We start from the raw sequence: 12758 nt of genomic DNA, 5'->3' as shown, positions 1-12758 counted from the left end.
AGGCAAGTGAGAAGAGCAAACCTCCTCATGGATGGTCAATTAACCTTAACTCAAATATCAACTGTTATCCTTTCACACAAAGATGCTGGAACAATCACATATCCACATGAAGTGAACCTTGAAATTCCGTGTTTGTACCATGTATTAGTCATATATTTTACTAAATTTAAATCATATATGAAGCTTCATATACCTCAGAGCACAAATACAAACAACTTCAAATTGGTTATAGAAAACATCTTCAAGTCCAGCCTGGTCTACAAAGTGAGTTCCAGAACAACCAGGGCTACACAGAGAAACCCTGTTTCAAAAAAAAAAAAAAAAAAAACACAAAAAACAAAAAACAACAACAACAAAAAAAGAGAAACAAAGAAAAGAAAAGAAAAGAAAGAAAGAAAAAACAAAACATCAAAGCTAAAACTAAACTTGGAAGTAGAGAACTGGAAAAAGTAAATGTAGTTAAAAGAACTAATCTTAGGGAAATAAAATAAAATAGGACATCAAAATTTAAATATTTTTAATTCAAAGAAATGTGTAAGAAAATTAAATGGTCAGTCATATCTAAGAAAATACAGAAAATAGGCAAAGGATTCTTAAATCCCAAAGTTAAAAAAATAGAAAATAAATGAGTTAAGAATTTGACAAATGGGACAATGAGATGGCTCAGCAGGTACAGATGCTTGTCCCTAAGTCTGGTAACCTAAGTTCTATTCGCAGAATAGTGACCGGAAGAGACAAGTACTCCTGCAAACTGTCTTCTGGCCTCCTCATGACACGACATGTGTGCCTACACACACACACACACACACACACACACACACACACAGAGAGAGAGAGAGAGAGAGAGAGAGAGAGAGAGAGAGAGAGAGATTAAATTAAGATACATGTAGAAAGAAATAGGTGACTAGAAAGTTCACAGGAAGTAGGGAGGAAAAGGGAGAGAGAAAGAAGTGGGATAAGCTTACAGACCTCTACCTGCTTCTCCAGCCAAGGAAAGAGTACAACAAGACACACTACCTACAAAGCATTCCACCTGGAATGCAACACCTTTTCCCTCCAGATCTGCAGATCATGAGGTTTGCAAATGTCAACCCCAAGGAAGCCCAGCATAAGCTAATGGTAAGATCTAAGTAGCTACCCTGGAGCCACGACACACAGGACAGGACTATGTGACCAAAGAGAGCTTTGGTGTGACCCAGAGTCCTGCCCCTGTCTCAGGACACAGACAGTCCAAAGCTAAGGTTGGCCACCAGGTGACCTGTTTTCACCTGCCTAGTGACAGCTCTCTAGAAGCTCAGGTTCACTGCTGTTGTCCCTCTAATGCCAGCCACCCAAGGCACAGACACACCCTTCTAGTTCCGCAGTGCTATCATTATCCTCTAGCTGATGCTCCACTAGGTGGGAAACGGCCACATTAGTTTAGAGAATCTGCTTGGTGCACAATGTCTGCTGACTCTAGGCAAACTACGCTGAGCTGCAGCTTCCTTCCAAAGACACAATCTCTAAAGCTGTTTCTAGTTTACTTTTCATCCTCTTTCTCAGAACTCACTGTTCCACTTTCTTATTTTTATTAGTTATGCTATTTATTTACATTTCAAACAGTGTTGCCCTTCCCCCATCCCTGAGCCTCCACCTCCTTCCCCTTCCCCTCCCCCTCCCCACTCCCCAGCCCCCTCCCTCTCTCCCTTCCAGCACCCCCACCCCCTCCCCCTTCCCCTCAAGGCTTCAGGGAAAGACTTGCCAGGACTTTTAGCTGAAATCTCCAGACCCAGCATCAGAGGAGGATACAGAAAGCTTGGAGCTCCAGCCCAAACTGGTTTTTACAACACTACCTTAAGGATCTAAGGCATTCGATTCTGCATGCACACTGTCATGAAATTAAGCACTATGTTTTACATACACCTCTGCACAATCGCGGTCCCCATTGGTGTTAACAGAGCATCCAGTCTTCCCTGGTCCTTCTCTACATATTCCTGTATAGATCTTTCCTGCTTCAGCGGGAACTTAGCTCTCAATTCAGCAGGCAGCTCCTCCCTGATGCCTAAGGCCCTTCATGTTTCCAATCCTTTTCCACTGAAAAGCAACAATAAAATACCAACAGATGCAGTGGGGCAAGGGGCAGGGTTACAGTTTGAGTCAATTGTCTAAACTCATCCTGTACCTACCATTTTCCTCCAAACTTCATTGTTTCCAAAACTTCTTCACCAACTAAATTATAAATTAGATCAAGTGGCCTTTTGTTTGTTTTTGACAATGGTAGTTTAAAAGAGGCTCTCACTATGTAACCTAGACCGGTCCTGATACTGTGTACATGGGGCAATATATCCACTATGAAAATATTTTATACACTGGTAATAAAATATGCATTATGAAGATTTCTAGAGAGTATGTACTATCAATAATTAAAGAGATAAATTGAATGTTTGACTTGAGGCATGACAAAGAAAATGGTTCCTAATTTTCAGCACTGATGCTTTTTTATCAGATAATTCTCTTAAGAAATAAAATGGGTTGTGCGACTTCATTTTACAAACACATTTATACTTATTATTTAGCTTTAACAACATTTTTAACATTTTTAACATTTCAATTGGGAAAAACAGTCAGCTGTTGCTAATAACTGTGTCAAGGGAAAACAGGGTACTATATTAAAAGTAATATTTAAAAGTTATTCAGGACATAATCACCAAAAGAAGGCCCCAAAACTGTTAGTCAGAAAGAAACACAAACCAATATGAATTTCCATTAAAAGTGGCTAAAGCATAAAACAGTAGCAAGAGCAAGTCTTGAGGAAATTATAAACCAACTGAACTTCCCTGAAAGAAAGTATGGCAGTCTGGGTCACAATTTCAGAGTTTATTTTAACATTTCCGTTCCTATGTATTTGTCCAAGACAAATACAGATATGCTTGCCTACTTAAAGACTTGCTGACAAAATTTGATTTTATTTATATATACATATATGTATATGAATTTTTTGTAATATATATTAGAGATATATATGTTGTTGTAATATATATATATATATATATATATATATATATATATATATATATATAAACTAGGAAGAACCAGAAATATACCAATGTCTCCATATTGTCACAGCCATGGAAATATTCAGAAACAAACTGAAATATGGAAGATGTTTGAAGCTCAAAAGCATTGTAATAGCAAAAACAAAACATAAAAATAAGTCTATGGTTCCAGGTGAAAACCAAGATTTGCCCAAACTAACCAACTCTAAGTCATAGCTTACCAATGCTGAAAACACTTAAATCTGTCCTTCAATCAGAAAAAAAAAAAAAAAAAAAAAAAAAAAAAAAATCGCCCCCAACTAAGTGGTACTCTACAATACGGTGCTGAATATCTCACATAACTTAACATCTGTATCCAAAAGTCTATAGCAAAGAGCACTTGGTAAAGTCCAGCTCATTCCCTTTTGAGTGACAGACTGTGAGCTACAGTTCACTGTTGCTGTCCCACATCGAATGACAGACATATCCCTACACCAGAATCCTAGCCTGGGAAAAGAATTCAAACTCCAGTTTCTGCTGAAAGCATATCTCATCTGCACTGAGCCCTGGGGACCGTTGGAACTGATCAAGCAGGCAGTGGGTCAGCTGGGTAGTTGAGCAGGTAAGAGCACTTGCCTTTCAAGCCAGGGGACCTGGATTGCATTTCCAGAACCCCTGGCAAAGGTGAAAGGAGAGAGGTGACTACAAAGTTGTCCTCTGACCTTCAAATACTTATTGGGACAGGTGTGCCTGCATTGAAACACAGGTATCATGTGCACACTTGCTCATGTAATAATAAGCTAGTGGCCAGTGCTGGAAGTGTTCCTTAATCCCTTTCTCCCAGAGACTTGAAGACTCTCACTGATTGATGCTCACAGATTCTGGTAAGGGATCCATCTTTCTCTCTTCCCAGTGTCGGGTTCCAAAGGAGTGTTGCTATGTCTGCTTCTTACATGGGTGCTGGAGACCGAACACAGGTTCTCATGTTTGGGCAAAGGACATTTTAGTGGCTGTCCTAGCTCTTCAGCTCCCAAGGCAGTGTTTTTTAGTGAACTGCTTTACTGCTTTTGAATTGTGGCAAGGTGTGTTTAGAAAATTTGACTGGTAACCATTATAACAAATTATAAATATCTCTTTTTTCTTTTTCCCTCCTCCTTCTCCCTCTCCCCTACCCCTCTCAAGACCACTACAGTTTAACTTGCTATATAGTCAGCTGGCCTGAAATGAGAACTTTTCTGCCCCAGCTTTCTCAGTGATGGGCATACCTGGATACTTATGGCAAAATTAATAGGATTCTTTTCTGACTACTTTTTTTTTTGTATTTATACATAGAGGGAACAATGATAGCACTTTTTGAATAATCTGTTGTCTTGACTCTTTTCAATTGAAGAGGATATTTATGCCTCTATATATCCTCATACTACACTTAAAAAATAACAAATGCCTGCTTAGATCCGTTAAACACTCGGATCTGAAGAAGTTTCTCGTGTCTACAAAGTGTAAAGTTTTCCAAGAAGACTTAGAGACATTTCATGAGTTGCCCAAGGTCACAGAGCGCAGTTTTGATCTTAATCCACATCCTGTCTCGTTCCTTCTACGGCTTACTTTCCTGGATGTTTGTCAAGCTCTCATTGTTTCTCAGGAACCAAATGTCAGTTCTTACTTAGGGACCTAAGTAGTCACTCTACTCGCTTTCCTTCCAACAACCATTCACATGAAGTATTGACTGAGTCCTACCATGGGACAAGAACAGTTCTAAGTCCTCTTCGGCAGCAGAACAGGTAACTCACTCACGGAGCTGCTTTCCTGGTGAAAGGGTCAATCAACTCTAAGTCACCTTGATTCCTGGGAGGAAGTTACCCATCCTTCCCTAATGAACTGGGATTTGGAATGTGAATTTGTGTATCTAGTTTCTTCTAAGATATAACCATCCTACAGTAAGGCAAATAGCAAGCACAAGGGATGAAGATAGAAGGCCAAGAAAACAATAACTGCAAGTTTACCTGGACTCCACACACTGCCAAATCCTTTGCTGTAACATCTCAAACCTCTCAAAATCTGCTCTCTCCGCAGGTTTCCAACATTTCCTAACTCCTGGTTTGGCAATCTTCAGGCATTAAGCAGAGACTACAGGAAGGGAAGACACAGCCCCTTCGAATTACATTGTTGCGAGTTACTTAGATTTTCAGAAAAAGAAAAAGAAAAGGAACACGAAGTTTTGTGTACTGTTGCTTTAAAAAAAATACTAATCTTACAGCTCTTTACAATAAAAAGGAAATCATCCCAACAACTATGATGGTCGTTTACTTAAAATCTGTCAACAGATCTGCACACTTTTTAGAGAGGAGAAAAACAAGAAAAGAAAACTGCTGAAATTCTATCTACACAGCAGCCTGCTCCACATAGCCCCTCCTCTCCCTGGCAGTCTTTGAAGCATCTAAGTGAAATTAGTTTCACTTTTGTTTCTTCTTAAGCATAGAGTTCACTTCCTACTTCTTAGGGCAAAGAACTAGCCCTAGTTTCTAGCATCATTTTAAAACTTTGAGTTACATTGTTTCAAAAGAATTTATAACCATACAGCTTGACTCTGTTCTAATACTGGTCACAAAATAACAATGTATTAACAAGGGAAAGGAACACATTTAAGAAACTACAAATGTAGTTCAGTTGGTAGAGTTCTTGGCTAGCACGATGAGGCCCTAGGTTCAGTCCCTAACATCATTAATTAAAAGTAAATATTGTGGATGTACAAAAATATATGATGTTGCTCTAAAAGCATTCACCAATTATCAGTGAAATGATCTTACATACTTAACACATGCTAAAAACAGCATCACAACGTTAATATTTTGAATTAAGAGAATATGCTCTTTGGGGAGAGGAGGCTCATTAAACAGGAATATTGGACTAGAAAACAGAGATAACTTTCAGTAATTTGATTCTTGATTCTACAGACTTATGTATAGAGTTCTGAGCCATCAAGGTGGTTAGCTATCTGACTATGCAAAGAAGTGGTTTAGTCCAAATGAAAGACAAAGCCTATAAAATCCTTGCAATCTTAAAGTTTAAGAGAAGCAAAAAGACAGCAACATTTCCCACTGTGAGATAAAGAAGTTTTAAAATGCAAAATGAGTATAAAGAAAATGCTACTGAGCCTATTGCTTAACATGCCTAAGATCACATGACCTTCCAACCAAAACTACAGCACACATTGGACAGCAAAATCTAAAGATTATAGTGTTCTAGGAACAACATACAGAATTGGAAGGCCAACTGTTTTCTTCGTTGTTATTCAGTCTTGAATTCTTCTGCCACAAATACATTAAAGTTTGCCATAATCTTCTCAGTGTGCAAGAAGCATAGACTAAAATAGGCTCCAAAACCAACTTTAACCAAAGTGTCTAAAATAACAACACACTGTCCCTACTTGCCAACATTCTCTGACATCTTTGGTTATCTCAAAGAACATAAAATTCTAAAACTATTCAAATGACAAAAAGAAAAAAAAAGAGGTTGTTTGAAGGTATTGGTCTATTTTTTTAGCACAACAAGCCTCACTTTAAAGACAAGCACAGGTAGTCTTTACAGCGAGTACCTGGTGCCAAAACTACAGCAGGGTGTGGCATCCATTACTCACACTGATGAGCCAAACAAGGCTCGGGTTGTTCACTGTAAACCTAATTGCTCCTACAATTAGAATTCAACTAAGCCAACATTTCCCTTGTGCTCAAAATGCTTTTCACACCAGTAAGGATGGAGGGGGGAGGGCAAAGCACGTAATGACCATCTACTCTTCAGGACATGGAGCAAGTTATGCTGGAGCTTTTAAACATTCTTCAAGTAAAGCCTAAAATTATCAAGATGCTATTCTAGAAGCAATATGTGATGAACCCCCTAACTCTGTGTGTAACTGACTCTAGAGTAAAGAATGAACGAACAAGAGAGCAAGGTCAAACTTAGGGGACAAAAGATTTGAATAACAGCCATAAAGGTCTCCTTACGAGCGAGATAGTTTCTATATTCAAGAGAGAATAAAATAAAGAAAAGAAACCAAACCCTCTACTTGTACAGATTCCACCCTGGGTCGATGCGATGTACCTGCCCTGGAAGACAGGTAATTCGTTTTGGGGAGGTCCATTTTTTTGCAGAACAACAGGCCTGGCACAATAAGACCTCCGAAAGAGAAACTGTCCAAAAGGGGTGACAAGTGACATTCTTGCAAAAGAAAGGGGACTGAAAAAGGAAGCGAAGGAGAAGAAAGTTTAATTACAAAGCCCAGCAGAGTGAGTACTGGAGGAATGCGGGGGTCACTCTGGGGACGCGGCGCCGTCGGTTCTGGGAGAGCAATCCGCAGAAGGGAGTGGACGCGAAGCCTCTCACTACTGCACATCCCGCTCCGCACACAGCCCCGCGGAACCGAGCGCGACGCTCCCGGGGTGGCCCGGCCGGCCGGGAGGCCACGCGGCCCGTCGAGGAGCGGCGGCCAGCCCGCGCCTCCCTCACCTTCTGTGCCGCGCTCTGCTGCAGCACATTCTGCTCCACGGTCATGGCCCCCACGGCGGCCCCGCCTGTCGCGCTCTACCGGGCCCGGGGCAGCGACGCGGACGGCCCGGGAGGACGGCGCCCCCGCCAGCCGGGCGCGAAGGCGATGGCGGCGGGCGAACGCGGGCCCCGCGGGCAAGCGGCGAGACGCTACCGGAGAGCGCCACCGCGGCCGCCTCAGGTCTTCTGCGTCCCGCTCCTCAGCGCCGCTGATCCGCGGCGGCCCGGCCCATGGGCGCAGGCGTCGGAGAGCACGATCAAGCCGGGCCGCGTCACGCGTTCGCACTCAGCTTCGCCTGACCGCTCCGGGGAACCACTGCGGGCCGGCGGCAAGCGGACGGAGGGAGCGGCCACCCGGAATGGCGCTGTCCTCCCGCCGCCGCGACTCCGCCTCCAGCCCTTCCCTCGCTGCCGTCACCGCCCCCGCCCCGCCCTCCGGCCCCGCCCACGCTCTGCCCCGCCCCACCCGTCCTAACCCTACATTGTGACCCGCCGCGGGGGCTGAGGGAGGGGCTGTGTTGCTGCCCCGCCCCCTGGTGGGCCCCGCCCTCCGTCTAAGCTCCGCCTGTCGCGCGGGCTGGACAGCCAGAACCGCCCATCCTGCAGGTTACTGTGCACCGGTTTGAGGCTCTTGCTAAACTCTGACATTCTGACCTCCCAGTCGAGGCTAGAGCCATGGGACAGTACACCAGATCACCTTCTTGTCCAACGTTTCCAAAACAAGCAACGTCCTTCAGTACCTGTAATGTCCCAAAACCTGGGCGGGCCCAGAACTCCAGCTACTTACTACGTCACCCACGCCTTTCTAGGAATTTCACAAGCCATGAACCTGCTGGAAGAAAAAAAGTCAAATAAGCAGAACGCTTCTGGACTGTACTTTTCTCATCTATTCGTTACATACATCAGGACTGACATTCTGGGTTTATTTCATGCACTGGAATGTGTGACAGTCACCTCTAGACTGGGGATTTAAGGTTTATTTACTGAAGAGAATATAAATGAATAGGCATAAGGCAAACAACATTATGAAAGAATCACTGCATAGATGATGTATAATTCTAATATCCCCGTTGCCAAATTAAACAAACGATTAACTACCGTATGTGGAATAGTCTACTGTAAACGGAATTGTAGGAAAAGCCTCACAGTAAGTAAGAAATCTGGAAATATATCTTCAATTGCACCAGCTAAACTAGGAACAGAGTAAGACTGTGACCCAGGGAAGGGTAGATTAATGAGCACAGGCTTACAAATACAATAATACAGTGCACATACAAGTTAGGGTGTAATGTAATCCACAGCAAGGAAAGCAGGCTTGGTAAAGGATCCAAGAAATACCAGGTCTTATATAATCATAGTAACTCAGAAAAAAAGCCTTGTAATAAACTCTTTCTACTTTATAACCACATTTAATCTTCTTTTTGGATGTCTTCAACCCTCTTTTGTGATTCCTTCCTTGTAATTGTCATGTTCGTTTGACAAATTATAAATTTTGACTTCATTAATGGTGAAATTATTGGAGGCAAGGAATTTTAAGGATACTTCAAGAATTCCAGAGCACACACTGTTTATGAGAACACAGACCAGGAGAGCATGAGAATGGACTTCAGAGCTACATTTCCACAGTTAGAGACCTCAGCTCTGTAACTTCTCATTCACAGAGAAAGTTTTACAATGTTTTTTCTTCCATTAAAAAGTTCAAAAGTTACCTGAGATTTGTGATACATCTCAGTAGTAGCAAGCATGGATGCACAGGGCTATACATTTGATCTTTAGGACCACTACTTTTAAAAAGTTAAAAATTAATGTGAAAGAACTATTACAATGTTTTTTAAAAATCTATTGCCAGATATTCAACTTTAACTTCAGGAATTTGGTACAATAACCCCCAGAGTTCCATTCTTTAGTCTTAGTTTTAAAGTCTCCACCTCCCTAGTAGATAAAAGAAAAGTTTAATAGCCCACCCAGAGATTTAATTTCCAGCTCATTTCTGAAGATTTCTTACTCATTCAATGGGTTTTAGCACACTGTCAATTGTCCAAGTATATAATTTTGAGACAACTTATTTGTAGGTTAACTTATATGTGTTTCTTTTTTAAAAGATTGTAATTGGAATAATTGGAGAACAGAAATTTGTGACTTAACATAAATCAGTACAAAAGCCCGTTTTGAGAACTTGTGTATCTGTCAGCTTTGCTTCTCACGTATTTAGACCTTTGTCTTGTATTTAGAGGCTTTGTTAGACCTGGTAGATGAAACTGTAGAATCACAGAATACTGCATATGAACTCCTACCCTACTGCATTACTCTATATTATTGATATTTGGTGAAAAGATATATGTCATGTGAAATACAAATAAAGTGTTTAATCATGATATGATCTGAGTTTTTTTTCAGGGCATACTGACTTAAGGTCCATAGCGACAGTATTGAGAATTAGGGCCCCAGGAAAGGTGAATAAGATATAAAAATTCTACCATCGTGAATTAATTACTAATGAGTGAATTATTTAAAAAGTACTATGAATGAACAAATTCCCTCCTTTTTGTCACATCATGCGCACACATGTTTCACACACATACAACACACCTTCTACCATGGTATGGTGCATCACAAAGGTCCTTGGTAGATGTAGGCTGAGCCCTGCAGTCTAGACTAGTTACACACTGGGACTATAAGCCAATAAATCTGGCATATAGTTAATGCACCAGTCTTTGGTACTCTACTTTGTGAGCATCAAATAAGCTAAGGGCAAATCCAAAATCTACTTTTTCTATTGAGAAAAGAACAATATTTCTAATATTCAATATTATCTTTTATGTGCACACATGTGGACCAAGAAACTGTTTTCTGTCTTAACTATACATTTTACTTTGTTTAGGAAGGCTTGAGATCTATTTCTGCACACTGAGAGCCTACTATGTTGCCAAAGATATTTTAAGACATTTATAAGAAAGAAGAGCTCAGTTCATAATGTAAATTCGAAGTTTTGAAAATGACAAAGTCTCAAATCTACCTTAAGAGTATCAGAATTATTTTCCTCCTTGACATGCAGTGATAATCTAAAATAATTTCATGACCACCTAAAGGATACAATAAGGGAACACGAAAAGAAGAGATTCTATGATGTCACAATGATACTGTTAGGCGGTAGAATACTCATAGATGAGGTACAGAAGTGTCCAGCAACACAGGTACACGTGCTTGTTAAATCACATGAGCGGCTAGGAAGCTTGCTTATGGATGTCCTGTGGTCCTAGCCGTAACAGTCTATATGACAAATCATGTCCCTGTTTATATCTCTAGCTATCAATAGCACCTCCCTTGGTACTAGGTTACTATACTAGATTTCGCATAACAAATGACCACAGACTAGGATTCCTAAACGGAATGGATTTCTTCATTGTTCTGGGGGATAAAAATCTCGGAGCAGAGATCAGACTAGGTATAAGTTTTTCTTGCTGTTTCACTTCTTAGCTTCCAAATGGCTATTTTCTTTGTCCCACTGTACACATAAGCCTATCTGTATCTTTCCCTAAGAATATGGGTGATATTGGAAGGTCCCTGAAAAAGAGTCACATGTTTGACCTTCTGAATAGAATTAGATCCTGACGTCGGAAAGTCTAGTATTTCAGTGTATAAACTTTCTGGAAATGTACTCTAGTCTAATCCAGCCATGTTCAATATACTTTCCTTATCTGTACACACCACACCCCGGTGCCTTCAGATAGTCTTTGGCTGTCCAACCCATAACCTCTTAGATTGCTAAGAGTTGCTTTGCAACATAAAAGGGTAGTAACTCTACACATGCTCTATCACTATTGACATTCCTATTAGTATAGTTTTGCTGCAGACAATGTTCTCTGAATTGAAAGTTAATATAAATATGAATCAGTATAACCTGGACTGCTTGTATGTCTCCAAGCCGGTTGACTTGAGTTCGATCCCCAGGATACCCAGGATACGATAGAGGGAAAGAACCAAGAGTTGTTTTCTGGCTCCATCCCTACATACCTGAACACATAAATAAAAACAGGACTTCACCTAGTTCATATAGCAATATAAACTATTGGTTACAGAGTAGTCTCTGAAAGCAAGGTCGGCACAGAGAAAAGGCTGCACGCATCTTATTGATTGATAGCATGGATAGAGATGGTTTTACCTCACCTTGAGCAAGACCCAAATGGTGCTCTCACACTGAAGATGGGTTACAGTCCTCAGACCTTTCCTCATTACCTTTCTTCCAGATGTATAAAAAATGGCAGGCATACATTTTTTAAAAATTATCCATATATATATGCAAATGAAACAATAAGAAAGTAATTTTATTTTATAGGCCTTATCTGTCCACTTTTAGAGTACATTTTTGTGTGTGTATGTGTGTGTGTATGTATGGAAAGAGAAAAATCTTATGTATAGACATGAAAACTTTAGCTCTACCATACCATACCATCTCTACCATACCATCTTGGCCAAGTTCTCCTATGCTCCTTTCAGATTCCTAGACCTTTGTTTTACTCTAACTTGTGGAGAGCATAGGCCTGCATGTACATGCCTTCAAGTCATGTGACTTTAGCATGTCTTTGGTGAATACATTCGGGGGTGGCTGACTGAAGCATGGGAGAAATGGAAAGGTTAAGCTACTCTTCTCTCACCTCCAGTTTCACCACGTGGCACCCCTTACACTGTACTTGCTGAATGGTCTTAGATCTTATCAGACTCACTTCCTTAGGTTGGGTTTTCCTGCTAAGTCGGGTTTTGCGACATACAAACTTTATCTCTACTCTTTATTCTGCCACCTTTGAGACTGTGAACGCTTTATGTTTTCAGTAATCCCACCACCACCTAAGAACCAGTCTGGGCCAGCCTCTCGATCTCTCCAATATTCGATGGCTACTCAGAAATCATGCCTGCTTTGCTCTTAGATTAACAGGAGTCCCAGGGCCAATTGATAACCATTACCCTAATGAAAAATTCTGCCCTCCATCTGGTGTGGTGGCTGCCCTCTTTTGGCTCTTTACAGAGAAAGCCCATCACTGGGGACCCCGCAATATTTATGGACAGAAGAAAGAGAGGAGCCACAACAAATATATACTAATCCCCTGGGGAAGAACCCCTGTTACTCAATTCAAAGAACTGCCCCATCATCCTCCCCACCCCTCCGCCATATAAGGAACCATATGCAACCTATTTAGTCCTAAA

At 41.2% G+C, this 12758-nt stretch overlaps 1 protein-coding gene across 2 annotated transcripts in view; it reads right to left on the bottom strand.

Moving 5' to 3' along the window:
* The window catches only part of Usp25 (ubiquitin specific peptidase 25), a 102982-nt gene extending 95048 nt beyond the window's left edge, over nt 1–7934 (bottom strand). For both annotated transcript variants that reach the window (XM_021209257.2, XM_021209258.2), the window contains exon 1: nt 7518–7934. In XM_021209257.2, coding sequence (XP_021064916.1) covers nt 7518–7562 — 45 coding nt within the window. In that variant the 5' untranslated portion in view covers nt 7563–7934. The remainder of the gene's footprint in view (nt 1–7517) is intronic.
* Between the last annotated feature and the right edge of the window lie 4824 nt (nt 7935–12758).

This window comes from Mus pahari, chromosome 12, assembly GCF_900095145.1.
Source record: "Mus pahari chromosome 12, PAHARI_EIJ_v1.1, whole genome shotgun sequence".
Lineage (NCBI taxonomy): Eukaryota > Metazoa > Chordata > Mammalia > Rodentia > Muridae > Mus > Mus pahari.
The sequence above is the reverse complement of the archived record's forward strand: the minus strand, read 5'-3'. Positions and strand labels throughout refer to the sequence as shown.